We start from the raw sequence: 16,229 nt of genomic DNA, 5'->3' as shown, positions 1-16,229 counted from the left end.
GAACAGTAAGCCTAACTTAACTACTGGCTTGTTCCTGGTGGCCTTTGCTTGAAGGGCATTAGCACCTATTTGTCAGTGTTAAAGAGCTAGATGTGGTAGCTAATTTTCCAGATAACTAAATCACTATGAAGAAGATTAATGCCATCTAAAAAATGGGCCAAATTCAATGAGGTAAAAATTTGTAACAATAAATATAAAGTCCTTTGTTTAAGTTTGGAAAAAATCAAGCACATAATTAAGAACAGATAACTTGACAGCTATTTGTATTAATAGGAAAAAAGACTTGGGAAATGAACAAGCATTAGCAACATCAAAAGGAGTCAAATGTAGAATATGACTACTGAAATGCACTACTGTAATTTAATGTTCTATGAAAAGTGTAGATAAACAGAGGGGATATTGCTGGTTTTCTGTGTTACATCCTGATCATGCCTGGACTGTCGCATTCTGTGATTCATGCCTGGACTGTTGCATTCTGTGATTCATACTTCAAGATGTCACTAGCAAACTACAGAAAGGGTGGCCAGTATGCTGAGGAGCTATAAGCTGTATCATAGGAAGGACTTGGTCAGTTCAGCCCAGAAACTTTGAAAAGGCCTTCCAGTTCACCATGTTTAAGTGTTTAAAGGGATGTCCCCAGGAAGAGAGGAAGTAGACTTTGGTCCTTAAGGAGGAGTATTGGTCTGACTGGGGACATTCCAGGACCCCATGGGTGTGAAAAAGCCACTCCTCGACGAACATCTGCTCTGGGTCCTTGTCTTATGGCCTTCAGCAATGGGTGGGAGATCTAAGGGCTCTGAAACATTGGGGCACAAATAGCACAGAGCTTCTGGACCTACTGAGTGGAGGGACAGGGCTTCTTCTAAGGTGTTCTTCTCCTGAGGCATGGCACTGGGATTTGAGGCTAAAGCCTGGATAATAGTAAAATAGTTACTGTGCTTGTGGGTTTATTCTCCTCTAATAGGTCAATGGGAAGATGATTGGTTGAGAGCAAGACTCAGGTATTTCTAGGTACAGTGTCCTAAATAATACCCACAATACATGTCAATTTTATATTCTTCTGTAAAACATGCAACAAATGGGTAGAATCTGACACCTTGTGAAAGGAACAAATTAGGTAATATGGATGCTTGAAAGAATGGCATCCTTTTAGCCCTATAGGATCAGGAAATTATTTTTTTAATTGAAGCATAATTGACTTAAAAGATTGTATTAGTTTAGATGTCCAGCAAAGTGACTCAGTTATATGTATACATATTTCAAATTAATAAGAAGTTATCTTTTGAGAAATTAGCAATTTAGCTAAGAATTGAAGGACTGATAAATAAGGGAGGGAAAGAGAAAACTGCAAAAAATGAGTACTTTCCCAAGTTACTTTCATGTGAGACATTTTGGTCAGGGCCTCACATTCTCACCCTGTTGTCCAGTTAGGTTGCTGCTGCTGCTGCTAAGTCGCTTCAGTTGTGTCCAATTCTGTGTGACCCCATAGATTGCCATCTATGTTGCCTCCCCCATCCCTGGGATTCTCCAGGCAAGAATATTGGAGTGGGTTGCCATTTCCTTCCAATGCATGAAAGTGAAAAGTGAAAGTGAAGTCACTCAGTCGTGTCTGACTCTTAGCGACCCCATGGACTGCAGCCCACCAGGCTCTTCCATCCATGGGATTTTCCAGGCAAGAGTACTGGAGTGGGGTGCCATTGCCTTCTCCGCCAATTAGGTTAAGATCTCTTATTTTCTTCTGGGGAGACTGAAGTCTAAACAGTATGTTTACAACATTCCCTTTAAAAGGCAGCTCAGCCTTAAGTGGCTTAGAAGTCATAACCGTGTTCTCAAACAGCTTCAATTTCTGTTTAGTTACTGAAAATAAAGAAGCCAGGGCTCTATGGGTAACTGGAAACCTCTGAAATCAGGCACAATGCCAAAGTTAGGAGTGGTGTGGCCAAATATAAAAAGACAGGATGAGTGAGGTGCAAGTGAGGCTTTAAAGTTCTTGTGGGACAGTTGTTAAACTATCACATGGTGTGAAGACTTACTGGAGTGGAGGCTATAAAATAAAAATAGGATTTTACTACATAGACCCTGGGCATCAACTTCTAATAGACCAAGGTTGGCCCAATCCTAGGGATTTGCAGTATGTGTCAGTGAAGATCTTGGCTTGATTGTTACTGAGAAACTCAGCTTTGATAAAACTGGCTGCTTTTTGAGATGTAGAAAAGGAAAAGCGAATGCACCTAGTTGCAAATTGCCTGGCCCCTCCTTGAAAGTGACCCCATTTCATAACTTGTTCAGTAAGCACCGCTCTTCCCACATAAGTAATTGTAGTCTCAGGGGCTCCCTCCATAAACACCTTCCTTGAATAAATCATCATGCCAGTTTCACTTTGGGAAGTAATCTGTTCTCGGATATTCTTACACTGTCTAAAGAATCTACTGTATTGTGCTGGGGAGGTCAGTTTCCTAGTGGGAAACTAAAGAGATGCCCTTTTTCGTTGGAAACATTGAACATTTAAAAATGGTGGCTTGTTTTTGTTTTATATTCAGGCTACAACCTAGTAGGGTCTATGAAAATTTAATAGTTCATCACCAGCTGGGCTGAAACTAGGGCAAGGTGAGTAAGGTCTCGGGTGCAAAATGTAAGGGTGCCAAAACCCCAGTACTTCAGGGCATTATTTTAATGCAATATTTGAAAAATTCCTTATTAATGCAAAAATCCGTGGAGAAAAAAAATACCAGATTTAAATAAAAACAAGATCTGACCCTGTACTCATGTGACTAATTGCACTTGCCTCACTCCAACCTCATCCCTGATGGACCAGCCTTAAAAAAAACATAGTAGAAAATATTAGGGTACATGAGAGATGTTAAGTGTGTGAGTGAGCGAGAGACACTGGATCAGAATGTAAGATGTAAAACATGAACTGTGCACAGCAGTAGCTGAGGTCAGGGACACTGGAGGCAAGGTGCCTGCAAGCGTGGCTTTGGTTGTTTTGCTTAACCTCTCAGTGCTTTCCCCTTGTCCTCTGTAGGATGGAGGTAAGAATACTGCTTCATTATTGACAGGATGACCACATTTTATCCCAACAGGAACAGTTTTGGTAGTGGAAAGTGGCATGGACCATTCAGCTCTATAATGATGATCTTTTTTTTATTATTTTGCAGTAATTATCAAATAATAAGGCAATTACAGATTTAAATGATCAAAAAATCACAAAGCCATTCAATCATGAGCATTCAGATGCCCACAGCAAGACTGCTCATCCTCTATGATGATGGTCTCATGTTCACCGAACCTATGATTTTCCCGTGTTTACCACTGACCCCACCAAGTAGTTGCCTAGGGGCTTAATGGGTTTTGCATGCCATGTCATGGGCCAAAGCTGGTGTCCCAAATGCTTGTTAGCAGGACAGCATTATCTCACCACTGACTGACTGAATGAAAGGTTTATTTATCCCCAGCCTCTTTTGTCTGAGTGCACTTCATTTTATCAGCAACTTCTGTTCCAGTTATCCTGGAAAGAGTGTTAGCTCTGACATTGCTTCTGGAAAGGTTCAAGAGCAGAGGCCACAGGTGGTGATTTTTTTTTTTTAGATTTCAGCACATGTTGAAGTGAGAACTTGTGTACTGCACCTGTAGGCCCCCACCCCAGAAAATCACACCATGACAGAAAGCAGATGTATACAGAGTAAAGGTCTACCAAACCCATCTCAGTTTATTTTAATGCAACTATTAATAGGTGTTTTATTTTAGAACTAATAATTCAGGACAAATGCCAAATTACACAGGGCATCAGAAAAATAGGCAGAACTAGGACTTTCTGTTGTGGGGATTAAATCAATTCCTGTATGGAAAGTACCTAGATTAGTGCCTGGTTTATAGTAAGCCCTCAATCACTGCGAGTTCTTGTTACCATTTTTGTTAACATAGTTTAGACTCAAAAAATGTGAAAAGCACTGGCTTGGAAAGATGTCATTTCCTAAGGGATAAATAATTGGAAATGCCTCCTCTTTTTTTTCCCCAAATTTAATTGTCAGTGGTAGTAAGAGCCTTGACTACAAAGGGACACACACCTGCTTGCGTAACCATAGACCTCAGATGCAGTCTCCCACTACATTTGCCTCAGCATCCTGACCCTATCTCTCTCTTGAGAGCATTGGTTTTTTACTCTCCCAAACTACTATTTAATATCATATCTCTTTCCTCCTTAAACTTTCTATATTCCTTCTTTCCATCCCATTTTCAGCTTATAACTTCCCTGATAATCCTTGGAAATGATAGGAGCAATTAGAAGTTCCTACATTATACCATCATCAAACTACCAGTGGGTCAGCACCCACTGTCACTCTTCCTTTTTGTCTGTATGGTGGTAAAGCACATGGTCTCTGGAGACAGTATCACACTTCAGATCTTGCTGTGCTACTGTGTGGCTCATGAGCATGGGCAAATTATTTAACTGTTTTGGTATCCTCATGAATGAACTGACCCTAATATAAGTCATTATTAAAATGGCTGAAATATCTGTTCCCATGTAAGGCTAACCCTGGCCCTTGGCTCTGAATTGTCATCCTTTCTTCTCAAGGTGTTTTTTTTTCCCCTTGAAATTATGGTGTTCTTTCACTGCAGTGTTGATTTTTCCCTTTTCGCTACAGTATTCCTATTGTTAAACATGTTCTTTTATCTTCCATTTTGAAAAAAGGTTCCTCCCATTATCCTACATTATCTTCCATGCTATCTTCTAGGCTCTCCTGCACAGCAAAGGCAAATGGAAGTGATGTCTAAACTCTGCCATCATTTCCTTTGTTCTAGACAGACTTTTTAAATGGTGGAGTGTTCCATTCTCAGAGCTTTTTTTTTTTTTTTTCTTTTCTTTGAGGAATGATTTCATTGCTTAATGTTGTAGTTAAGTTTCGCGCCCCCCCCCCCAACGAACTTTATAATTGACAAATAACAGTTGAGTGTATTTAAGATGTACAGTGTGAGGTTCTGCTATAAGTGTACACTGTGAAATGATTACTACCATCAAACTAATTAACATACCCATCACCTCACATGGTTACCTTTTTTGTGAATTTACACTTAGGTGATCTTACCCAGTTTTGTGGATTTAAAACATTGTTTGCTGGTTACTCTCAAAGATCCTTTTTCAGATTTCTTCTCTCCCTTAGGTGTGTTTACCTATATAATTACTTGCTAACCCTACTGGCATGTCTTAGAGGCATCTAAATTTAATGGCATCAAAATGACCTGAGTTCCACCCCAAGTCTGCAGTAGTCCCCATCTTAAACACTACCTAACAAGTTGTTGAAGCCAAGAATCTGAGACATATTCCTCTCTTTTCCTCACCTCCCCACATCAAATACATCAGCATGACCTGTTGGTTTTACCCCAAAAGAATAATCACTAGAATCTAAGTTTCATCATGGAATTGCATTTTGTCTGTGCCGTTCAATTATGTATTCTAATGATGTATGTAGCTCCTGGCACACAATATGAATCAAATATTTTTGGAATGAATGAATGAATCTTGACTCTGACCACTTCGATGACCAGTACCACAGTCTATGCCAGCAACATGTCCCCATATTTCTGTGATAGCCTCCTGACTAATCTGCTGCTGCTTCTCATGAACTACCCATTCAACATCCTGATATTTGCTATGTTGAATCTAGCCAGTGATTCTAATCCAATCAGAATAAAATCTATTCATTCATACTGGTCTACAAAGTCTTATATGAACTTGAAATTACCATTTCTCCAACCTCATTTGCTACTCTTTCTTTCTCATTCTCTACCACCTGCTCTAATACTGCCCACGTTTCCCCCAAACAGCCTTATCATAGGACTCACTGGGACACTTGTGAAAAGTAGTAATTCTCAGTGACCTCCCTGCAGACTCTGTTTCACAAGATTTGAGGCGTGACACTCTCTCTATTCTTAATAAGCATTCCAAGTGTCTTATGATAAGATACAGATACAACCTAAGAATCCTCCACATAGCATTCCATGAAAGTATTCCCAGTTATTCAGAATCAGGGAGCAAAATGAAACTCCTTTTCTATTTCTGGTCTGGGAGAGCATACAGTCAGTGGGTAATTAATAAGCTAAACCAGGGAATTCTGAGAATACAATTTATGTAACTGTAATACCTTTACATTCTAGTGATTTTTCCTGAGTGGCACATGTGACCTCAAACTTCTGCCACTTTGTGCTAGACAACTATGGAAGAGGTTCAAGAAATGGCTAGCACCATCAGGGAGGTGAAAATTGAGAGAGGCTTGATATTGAGCAATGTGCAGCAAAGGGCATGCACTGATATGTATTGTTTCCTGGGATGAGGGAAAGAGAGTAAGAGGGCAGCACACAGGCTACCAGCCCAGAGTATGTGAAGGAAGCATTTTGGCACATGCTGTAATAACTGTTTTTACATATATAAGCTCGTCAGTGTAAGCAACATCTAATTGCAATGTTCAGACTTCCTTGGTGGTCCAGTGGTTAAGAATATGCCTGCCAATGCAGGGGACATGGGTTTGATCCCTGGTCCAGGAAGAGTCCACATGCCACAGGGCAACTAAGCCCACTCTCTGCCAGTAGAGAAGCTACTGCAATGAAAAGCCCGTGTACCGCAACTAGAGAGTAACCTCCACTCTCTGCATCTAGAGAAAGCCCTTCAGCAGCAAGGAAGACCTAGCACAACCAAAAATTAGTAAATAAAAATTTTAAAAAGAGCATACCTTACAATGTTCACCTTTACATCTAGGTATTTGGAAGCATTAAAATTGACAATGAAACTTTTGTTTTTGCTCCGACAGAGTAGTATGTAACTATGGCTTTACCAGCGGGTTCAATTTATCATTTTTTAGGGGGAGGAGATTTTGAAAACTATCTTTCATCTCCTGTGTGTAAAACTTTAACTTCAGTTCTCTAGTGATATTGTTACAGGCACTAATGTTCTACATACCAAAGAGCATGTTTCTCTCCTGGAATCTGAAACTGAAAACAAATGCAAGGCTTCTGGAGTGCTATATGAAATTGTATTATAAACCAGACCACTGCTTCCCAAATGCGTCTGCACTTGGAATTACCTGGGGAGCTTCAGAGATACTCCTGTGCCCCATTCTGAGACTGAGATGAATGGGTATGAGGTATGACCAAGGTTTGGGATTTTTGAAAGATCTCCAAGCTATTCTAATGTGCAGGCAAGTTTGTGAACCACTGAAGTGGAGATTTTGAGCCATGTATTTCCAACTTCAAACTTCTAGGTAATGTAAATTTGGAGTTTCTGCATTAAAATTTAAGTTGAGACAATGAAATCAGTCTACTTGGATTTATCAGGTTGAAATCAACATGATTAGGGACCTTATTTACATAAAGCCAAGCAATTCATGAAAAAGTCAAAGTAGTTTTATGCTCAAAGACACACAAACTATTAATGTTCAAAACAACAAGGTTTTAAAGTAATTTTGTCAGATGGAATATATATCTCCAACTACAGTTGCTAGGCTGTAGCAAAACACAAGGCTCTCAGTTCGATTTTAATTTCAGATAAACAAGGAATAATGTGTTAATATAAGTCTGTTCCATGTAACATCTGGGATGTACTTATACTAAATATTGTTTATCATTTATCTGAAATTCAGGCTTGTGTGCCCTGTATATTTTTTAATTGAAATATAGTTAATTTACAATGTTGTGTTAGTTTCAGGTGTACAGCAAAGAGATTCAGTCATATATATGTGTGTATATATATGAAATCTTATTCAGATTCTTTTCCATTATCAGTTATTATAAGATACTGAGTAAAGTTCCCTGTGCTATACAGTAGGTCCTTTGTCATTTACTTTTTTATATATAGTAGTATATATATGATTTTTGGCCTCTTTTTAAATTATTAATTGAAGGATAATTGCTTTACAATGTTGTATTGGTTTCTGCCATACAACAGTGTGAATCAGTCATAAGGATACGTATGTCCCCTCCCTAGTGAGCCTCCCCCCATCCCCAACCTGATCCCACCCCTCTAGGTTGTCACAGAGTACTAATTTGAGCTCCCTGTGTTTTAAAGTCACTTCCCACTAGCTATCTAATTTACATATGCGAATGTAGATGTTTCAGTACTACTCTCAATTTGTCCCTCCCTCTCCTTCCCCTGTTGTGTCCACCAGTCTCTATGTCTGTGTCTTTCTTCCTGCCCAGCAGATAGGTTCATCAGTACAATTTTCTAGATTCCATATATAATGTGTTAATATATGATATTTGTTTTTCTCACTCTGTATAACAGGCTCTAGGTTCATCCACATCACTAGAGCTGACTCAAATTTGTTCCTTTTTATGGCTGAGTAATATTCCATTATATATATGTACCATAACTTCTTTATCCGTTCATCTGCCGATGGACATCTAGGTTGCTTCCATGTCCTAGCTATTGTAAATAGTGCTGCAATGAACATTGGGGTACCTGTGTCTTTTTGAATTATGGTTTTCTCAGGGTATATAATGTAGGAGACCCAGGTTCAATCCCTGGGTCAGGAAGATCCTCCAGAGAAGGAAATGGCAACCCACTCCAGAACTCTTGCCTGGAAAATCCCATGGACGGAGGAGCCTGGTGAGCTATAGCCCATGGGGTCGCAAAGAGTTGGACACAACTGAGCGACTTCACTTTCACTTTCAGGGTATATGCCCAGTAGTGGGATTGCTGGGTCATATGGTGGTTTTATTCGTAGTTTTTAAGGAAATCTCCACACTGTTCTCCATAGTGAGTAGTGTGTACATGTTATTTCCAATCTCCTAATTTATCCCTCCTCTCCTTTGCCCTTTGGTAACCATAAGTTTGTTTCTATTTCTGTGAGTCTATTTCTGTTTTATAAATAAGTTCCTTTGTATCATTTTTTAGATTCCACCTATAAGTGGTACCATATGATATTTGTCTTTCTCTGTCTGACTTACCTCACTTAGTATGATAATCTCTAGGTCCATCCATATTGCTCCAAATGACATTATTCCATTCTTTTTATGGCTGAGTAATATTCCATTGTATATGTATACCACATCTATTTTATCCATTCATCTCTTGATGAATTTTCTTTGCTAAATGTGACAACTCTGTCCCAATTTTAAAGGACCAACCTGAGCAGTAATTCAGTATATGAATCAGGACAAAAATTAACTTCAGCTTCCTGTTCACTATGTGTTGTTCTGTTTTCTAAATTACATTGACTAGTTAAACACCTCGAACTCTACCTGACTTTGTCTGCACTCAGAGTCAACAGTACCTTATTTTGCCTCTTCTGTCTTCTCCGGAGCCTCAGAAACTCCTTGTGCTGCCTGGAGACAAAGTTCACTGCTGCATATTCCAGTAAGGCTGCAAACACAAACAGAAGGCACACCGCCATCCAGATGTCAATCGCTTTTACGTAGGAGACCTGAGAGAAAGGGAGAGAGAGAAGCACCATGAAAACTGGTGGGGAAACCAGGTTCCTTATGGTGTGAGCAGCAGACAAACCTCAGTTCCCTTCAACAAGGATTATTTTCTAGACTTTCCTTAAGAAAATACTTAAGCATTTTCCATCCCACTTTGCAGATTCTGAGCAGAGCAGTGAAAATTACAGCCCCCTCTCCACCCTCTGGCCCAGGTCTTTGTTCTATCTTTCTCAGTATAGTCCACCTGCTCAAGTAGCCCCTGAGACCAGCCCCAAAGATAACTACAAGAATTGCCTTCATGAAAAAAAGGAAGGAAAATAAAACTTTGAGATAAAACAGAGTCAGGGTTACTCTTGAAACTGCTCATTTCCTTATATTTTTCTTAACATAGAGACTCATTCGTTACTTCGTTCAGTTAGTTCAGTCTCTCAGTCATGTCTGACTCTTTGCGACCCCATGAACTGCAGCACTCCAGGCCTCCCTGTCCATCACCAACTCCCAGAGTTTACCCAAACTCATGTCCATCGAGTTGGTGATGCCATCTAGCCATCTCATCTTCTGTTGTCCCTTTTCCTCCTGCCCCCAATCCCTCCCAGCATCAGGGTCTTTTCCAATGAGTCAACTCTTCACATGAGGTGGCCAAAGTACTGGAGCTTCAGCTTTAGCATCATTCCTTCCAAAGAAATCCCAGGGCTGATCTCCTTCAGAATGGACTAGTTGGATCTCCTTATAGCCCAAGGGACTCTCAAGAGTCTTCTCCAACACCACAGTTCAAAAGCATCAGTTCTTTGGCGCTCAGCTTTCTTCACAGTCCAACTCTCACATCCATACATGACCACTGGAAAAACCATAGCCTTGACTAGACGAACCTTTGTTGGCAAAGTAATGTCTCTGCTTTTGAATATGCTATCTAGGTAGGTCATAACTTTCCTTCCAAGGAGGAAGCATCTTTGAATTAAGATAATTCTAAAACTCAGATGAGAAATAAACTATATGTGGCCTTGGGTCCTTGAAAAACCAGTTTGTAATTTCCATTCAACTATTGATCCTAACTGATGTGGAAACACATTTTTTTCTTTTTGTTTATTGAGGTGTACAATAATATAGGTTACAGGTGTACAATACAGTTATTCACAATTTTTAAAGGTTGTGCTCCATCTGTTGGCTCGTTTCCAAGGCAAACCATTCAACATCACATTAGTCCAAGTCTGTGCTTCAACCACTGATGCCAAAGAAGCTGAAGTTGAACAGTTCTATGAAGACCTACAGAAAAAGATGTCCTTTTCATCATAGGAGCTGCTGCTGCTGCTAAGTCACTTCAGTCGTGTCCGACTCTGTGCGACCCCATAGACGGCAGCCCACCAGGCTCCGCTGTTCCTGGGATTCTCCAGGCAAGAACACTGGAGTGGGTTGCCATTTCCTTCTCCAATGCATGAAAGTGAAAGTGAAGTCACTCAGTCATGTCTGACTCTTAGCAACTCCATGGACTGCAGCCTTCCAGGCTCCTCCTTCCATGGGATTTTCCAGGCAAGAGTACTGGAGTGGGGTGCCATTGCCTTCTCCATCATCATAGGAGAATTGAATGCAAAAGCAGGAAGTCAAGAGATACCTGGAGTAACAGGCAAATTTGGCCTTGCAATACAAAATGAAGCAGGGCAAAGGCCTGTAGAGTTTTCTCAAGAGAACATACTGGTCATAGCAAACCCCTTTTCCAAAAACCCAACAGACCACTATACACGTGGACATCACCAGATGGTCAATTCTGAAATCAGATTGATTATATTCTTTGCAGCTGAAGATGGAGAAACTCTATGCAGTCAGCAAAAACAAGAGCTGAAGCTGACTGTGGCTCAGATCATGAACTCCTTATTGCCAAATTTAGGTTTAAATTTGAAAGTAGGGAAAGGCACTAGGCCATTCAGGTATGACCTAAATCAAATCCCTTTGATTATACAGTGGATGTAATGAATAGATTCAAGAGATTAGATCTGGTAGATAGAGTGCCTGGAGAACTATGGATAGAGGTTCATAACATTGTATAGCAGGCAGTGACCAAAACCATCACAAAGAAAAAGAAATACAAAAAGGCAAAGTGGTTGCCTGAGGAGGCCTTACAAATAGCTGAGAAAAGAAGAGAAGTGAAAGGCAAAGGAGAGAAAGACAGATAAACCCAACTGAATGCAGAGTTCCAGAGAATAGCATAGCAGGGAGAGATAAGAAGACCTTCATAAGTGAACAGTGCAAAGGAATAGAAGAAAACAATAGAATGGGAAAGATTAGAGATCTCATCAAGAAAATTGGAAATATCAAGGAAAAATTTCATTCAAGGATGGGCGCAATAAAGGACAGAAGCAGTATGAACCTAACAGAATCAGAAGAGACTAAGCAGAGGTGGCAGGAATACACAGAAGAATTATACAAAAACGGTCTTAAGGACCCAGATAACCACAATGGTGTGGTCATTCACCTCGAGCCAGACATTCTGGAGTGTGAAGTCAAGTAGGCTTTAAGAAGCATCACTGAGAACAAAGCTAGTGGAGGTGATGGAATTCCAGCGGAGCTGGTTCAAATCCTGAAAGATGATGCTGTCAAAGTGCTGCACTGAATATGTCAGCAAATTTGGAAAACTCAGCAGTGGCCACAGGACTGGAAAAGGCCAGTTTTCATTTCAATCCCAAAGAAGGGCAATGCCAAAGAATATTCAAACTACCATACAATTGCACTCATTTCACTTTCAGCAAGATAATGCTCAAAAATCTGTCAAACTAGGCTTCAGCATTACATGAACTGAGAAATTCCAGATGTACAAGCTGGATTTAGAAACTGCAGATAAATCAGAGATCAAATTGCCAACATCTGTTGGATCATAGAGGAAGCAAGAGAATTCCAGGAAAACATCTACTTTTGCTTCATTGTCTATGCTAAAACCTTTGACTGTGGATTATAACAAACTGTTGACAATTCTTAAAAAGATGGAAATATCAGACCGCTTTACCTATATCCTAAGAAACCTGTATGCAGGTCAAAAAACAACAGCTAGAACTGGACATGGAGCAGTAGATTGGTTCAGAATTGGGGAAGGAGTATGACAAGGCTGTATATTGTTATCTTGTTTATTTAACTTCTGTGCAGAGTACATGCGAAATGCCAGGTTGGATGAATCACAAGCTGAAATCAAGATTGCTGGGAGAAATATCAGCAACTTCAGATGCTGCAGATAATACCTCTCTAATGGCAAAAAGTGAAAAGGAACTAAAGAGCCTGTTGATAATGGTGAGAGTGAAAAAACTGGCTTAGATCTCAGCATGCAAAAAGTTAAGATAATGGCATCCGGCCCTATCACTTCATGGCAAATAGAAAGGGAGAAAATGATATCAGTGGCAGATTTTATTTTATTTATTTATTTTTTTAATTTTTATTTTTACTTTATTTTACTTTACAATACTGTATTGGTTTTGCCATACATTGACATGAATCCACCACGGGTGTACATGAGTTCCCAATCCTGAACCCCCCTCCCACCTCCCACCCCATATCATCTCTCTGGATCATCCCCATGCACCAGTCCCAAGCATCCTGTATCGAACATAGACTGGCGATTGGTTTCTTACATGATAGTATACATGTTTCAGTGCCATTCTCCCAAATCATCCCACCGTCTTTCTCTCCCTCAGAGTCCAAAAGTCCGTTCTGTACATCTGTGTCTCTTTGCTGTCTCGCATACAGAGAGCAGATTTTATTTTTGTGGGCTCCAAAATCACTGTAGATGGTGACTGCAGCCATGAAATTAAGACACTTGCTCTTTGGAAGAAAAGCTGTGACAAACCTAGACAGCATATTAACAAGCAGCGATGTCACTTTGCCGACAAATGTCCAGATAGTCAAAGCTATGGTTTTTCCAGTAGTCATGTACGGATGTGAGAGTTGGACCATAAATGATGAGTGCTGAAGAACTGATGCTTTTAAGCTGTGGTGCTGGAAAAGACTCTTGAGAGTCCCATGGACAGCCAGGAGATCAAACCAGTCAATCCTAAAGGAAGTCAACCCTGAATATTCATTGGAAGGACTGATGCTGAAGCTGAATGTTCAGTATTTGGCCACCTGATGGGAAGAGCTGACTCATTGGAAAAGACCCTGATGCTGGGAAAGATTGAAGGTAGGAGAAGGGGATGACAGAGGATGAGATGGTTGGGTGGCATCAGAATTCAATGGACATGAGTTTGAGCAAACTCGATGAGATCATAAAGGAGAGAGAAGCCCGGGGTGCTGCAGCCTATGGGGTGGCAAAGAATCGGACACGACTGAACACTACCACCTCCATTTGTAGTTATTGTAAAATACTGGATATATTCCCTGTGTTGCACAATAATTTTAATTATTAAATTTAATAAATTTATTAAATGTATTAATAAATTTACTAATTTTAGCTTATTTTATACCTATTAATTTGTACCTCTTAATCACCTACCCCTAACTTGCCCCTTTCTCCTTCCCTCTCCCCACTGGTAAACCACTCGTTTGTTCTGTATATCTGTGGGTCTGGTTCTTTTATGTCATAGTCACTAGTTTGTTTCATTTTTTATATTCCACATGTAAGTGATCCACATGTAAGTGATATCATGCAGTAATTGTCTTTCTCTGTCGGACTTAGTTCACTTAGCATAATGCCAAATTTTGATAGGGATTTCATTAAGTCTGTAGTTTGCTTTGGGTGGTATGATCCTTTTAACAATATTAATTCTTCCAAGCCAAGAACATGATATATCTGTCCATCTATTTGTATCATCTTCAATTTCTTTTATCAATGTTTTATAGTTTACAAAGTACAGGTCTTCTACCTCCTCAGGTAAGTTTATTCCTAGGTATTTTATTCTTTTTGATGTGGTGGTAAGTGGGATTGTTTCCTTAATTTCTATTTCTGAATATTCATTGTGAGTATATAGAAATGCAACAGATTTCTCTGTGTTATTTTTTTTATCCTGCAATTTTACTGAAGTCTTTGATAAGCTCTAGTAGTACTGGGTAGCACCTTCAGGATTTTCTATTTATAGTATCATGTGTAAACAGTGACAGTTTTACTTCTTCTTTTTCAATTTGGATTCCTTTTATTCCTTCTTGTCCAATTGCTATGTCTAGGACTTTTAATACCATGTTAAATAAAGTGAGACGGGGCATCCTTGTCTTGTTCCTGATCTTAGAAGACATGCTTTCAGCTTTTCACCACTGAGTATGATATTAGCTGTCAGTTTGTCAGACACAGCTCTTATTATGTTGAAGTTAAATGTTTTTAAGCTAGCACAATTCAGGAATATTCAGCCAAAATAAAATATCAGTGTTCCGGGCCTTGGGAAGGTATCTGGTTAAAAAGGAAACTTTCATAACCCTTTGGTGATTGGTTGAATATTTCATATATCTTATAATTTGATAAATCAGAATCTGAAAGCAAATACTTTTTACTTACAATGCAGATTTCCCCTCATGTCCCTCAACTTCCAATTATTATTTAAAATATGAGGGGCAAAATAACTAGATAAAGTTGTAACATATTGGACAACAGACTACAAAGGATTCTTATTCAGCTGTCTGTGTGAGTGTGTACTGTGCTGTGCTGGGCTTAGTCGCTCAGTTGTGTCCAACTCTTTGTGACCCCGTGGACTGTAGCCTGCCAGGCTCCTCTGTCCAGGGGATTCTCTAGGCAAGAATACTGGAGAGGGTTTCTGTGTCCTCCTCCAGGGGATCTTCCCAACCCAGGGATCGAACCTGCGTCTTCTACATTGCAGGCTTCCCACCAGGGAAGCCCGTGAATGTGTACTATCTAGTTCCAATTTTAAATAGGGTTTCCAAAGTTTTAATAGCTGACACTGAATGTTTGCCAGCCAGAATTTTAAGCATTTTATATATATATTAATTTTCTAACCAGTATAATAACTGTATTACCCCCACTTTGTGATGAAGAAACTGGGTTGCAGAGAGGTTAAATTATTACTGAAGATCAGAAAGCTAAAAGGTGGCAGAGCTAAGATTGGAACTAGAAGAACTCAGTCTGACTGGTGATTCTCCTTTCTGAACATACACAAACATACTACTAGGATTATACCCTTTGTATCTTGCATTTATTTCTCTTTGATCTTTATAGTAAGCATTTCCCATGTCATTTAACTTTCTTCTAAATTGTAATTTCCAATGCTTGTGTAATTGTCTAAACTATCATAATTATTCTGTATGATAGGATATCTAGGTGAATTTTAGTTTTAGTTTATGCTACTATAAATTTGGGGCTATGAATATCCTTCCCCTAATATTTGACTGTGTTTCTGTTTATTTGCTAGGTCAGCTTTTACACTTGGGACTATGGGAGTAAATTGTAAGAAAATAGGCTTTCAACCTAGAAAGTTATTAGGAACATAGAAGATGTAAAAACAGAAACTCTAGAATAAGATGCCTGGAGTTAAGAAACACTACTCTGTTCCTTACTCTGACTTTGCCAGATTGTTCAACCTCTCTTTACCTCCCTTCCTCATCTGTATAAAGGAAAATAATAGTAGCTATTTCATAGAGTTATGTGGATAAAATCACTTAATGTATGCAGAGTGCTTAGAGTAGTGTTTGGCACAGATTTGACTCCATAAAGGTGTGATTTTGTTAAAGAAAAATCTTGGGAGAGACAGAAAAACAAGAAGGAAAATAAAAATCACCTACGGTCCTAGTATGTTCCAAGCATTATTTTTAAGGTTACCACTTGCCTTACATTATTTGTCTCCATCAATCAACTACTTGTCAGTCCCACATATGTTATGACAAAGTGGTACAGCACC

The 16,229-nt window shown here is 39.5% G+C and overlaps 1 protein-coding gene across 1 annotated transcript in view; it reads right to left on the bottom strand.

Moving 5' to 3' along the window:
• The window catches only part of GLRA2 (glycine receptor alpha 2), a 218,209-nt gene that overhangs the window by 25,861 nt on the left and 176,119 nt on the right, over window positions 1–16,229 (bottom strand). The window contains exon 8 of the mRNA XM_027963173.2: window positions 9,267–9,416. Within this exon, the coding sequence (XP_027818974.1) occupies window positions 9,267–9,416 (150 nt within the window). The remainder of the gene's footprint in view (window positions 1–9,266; window positions 9,417–16,229) is intronic.

The sequence above is a fragment of the Ovis aries genome, chromosome X (assembly GCF_016772045.2).
Source record: "Ovis aries strain OAR_USU_Benz2616 breed Rambouillet chromosome X, ARS-UI_Ramb_v3.0, whole genome shotgun sequence".
In the NCBI taxonomy this organism is placed as follows: Eukaryota; Metazoa; Chordata; class Mammalia; order Artiodactyla; family Bovidae; genus Ovis; species Ovis aries.
Note: the sequence above shows the minus strand (reverse complement) of the source record. Positions and strands in the feature narration are given on the sequence as shown.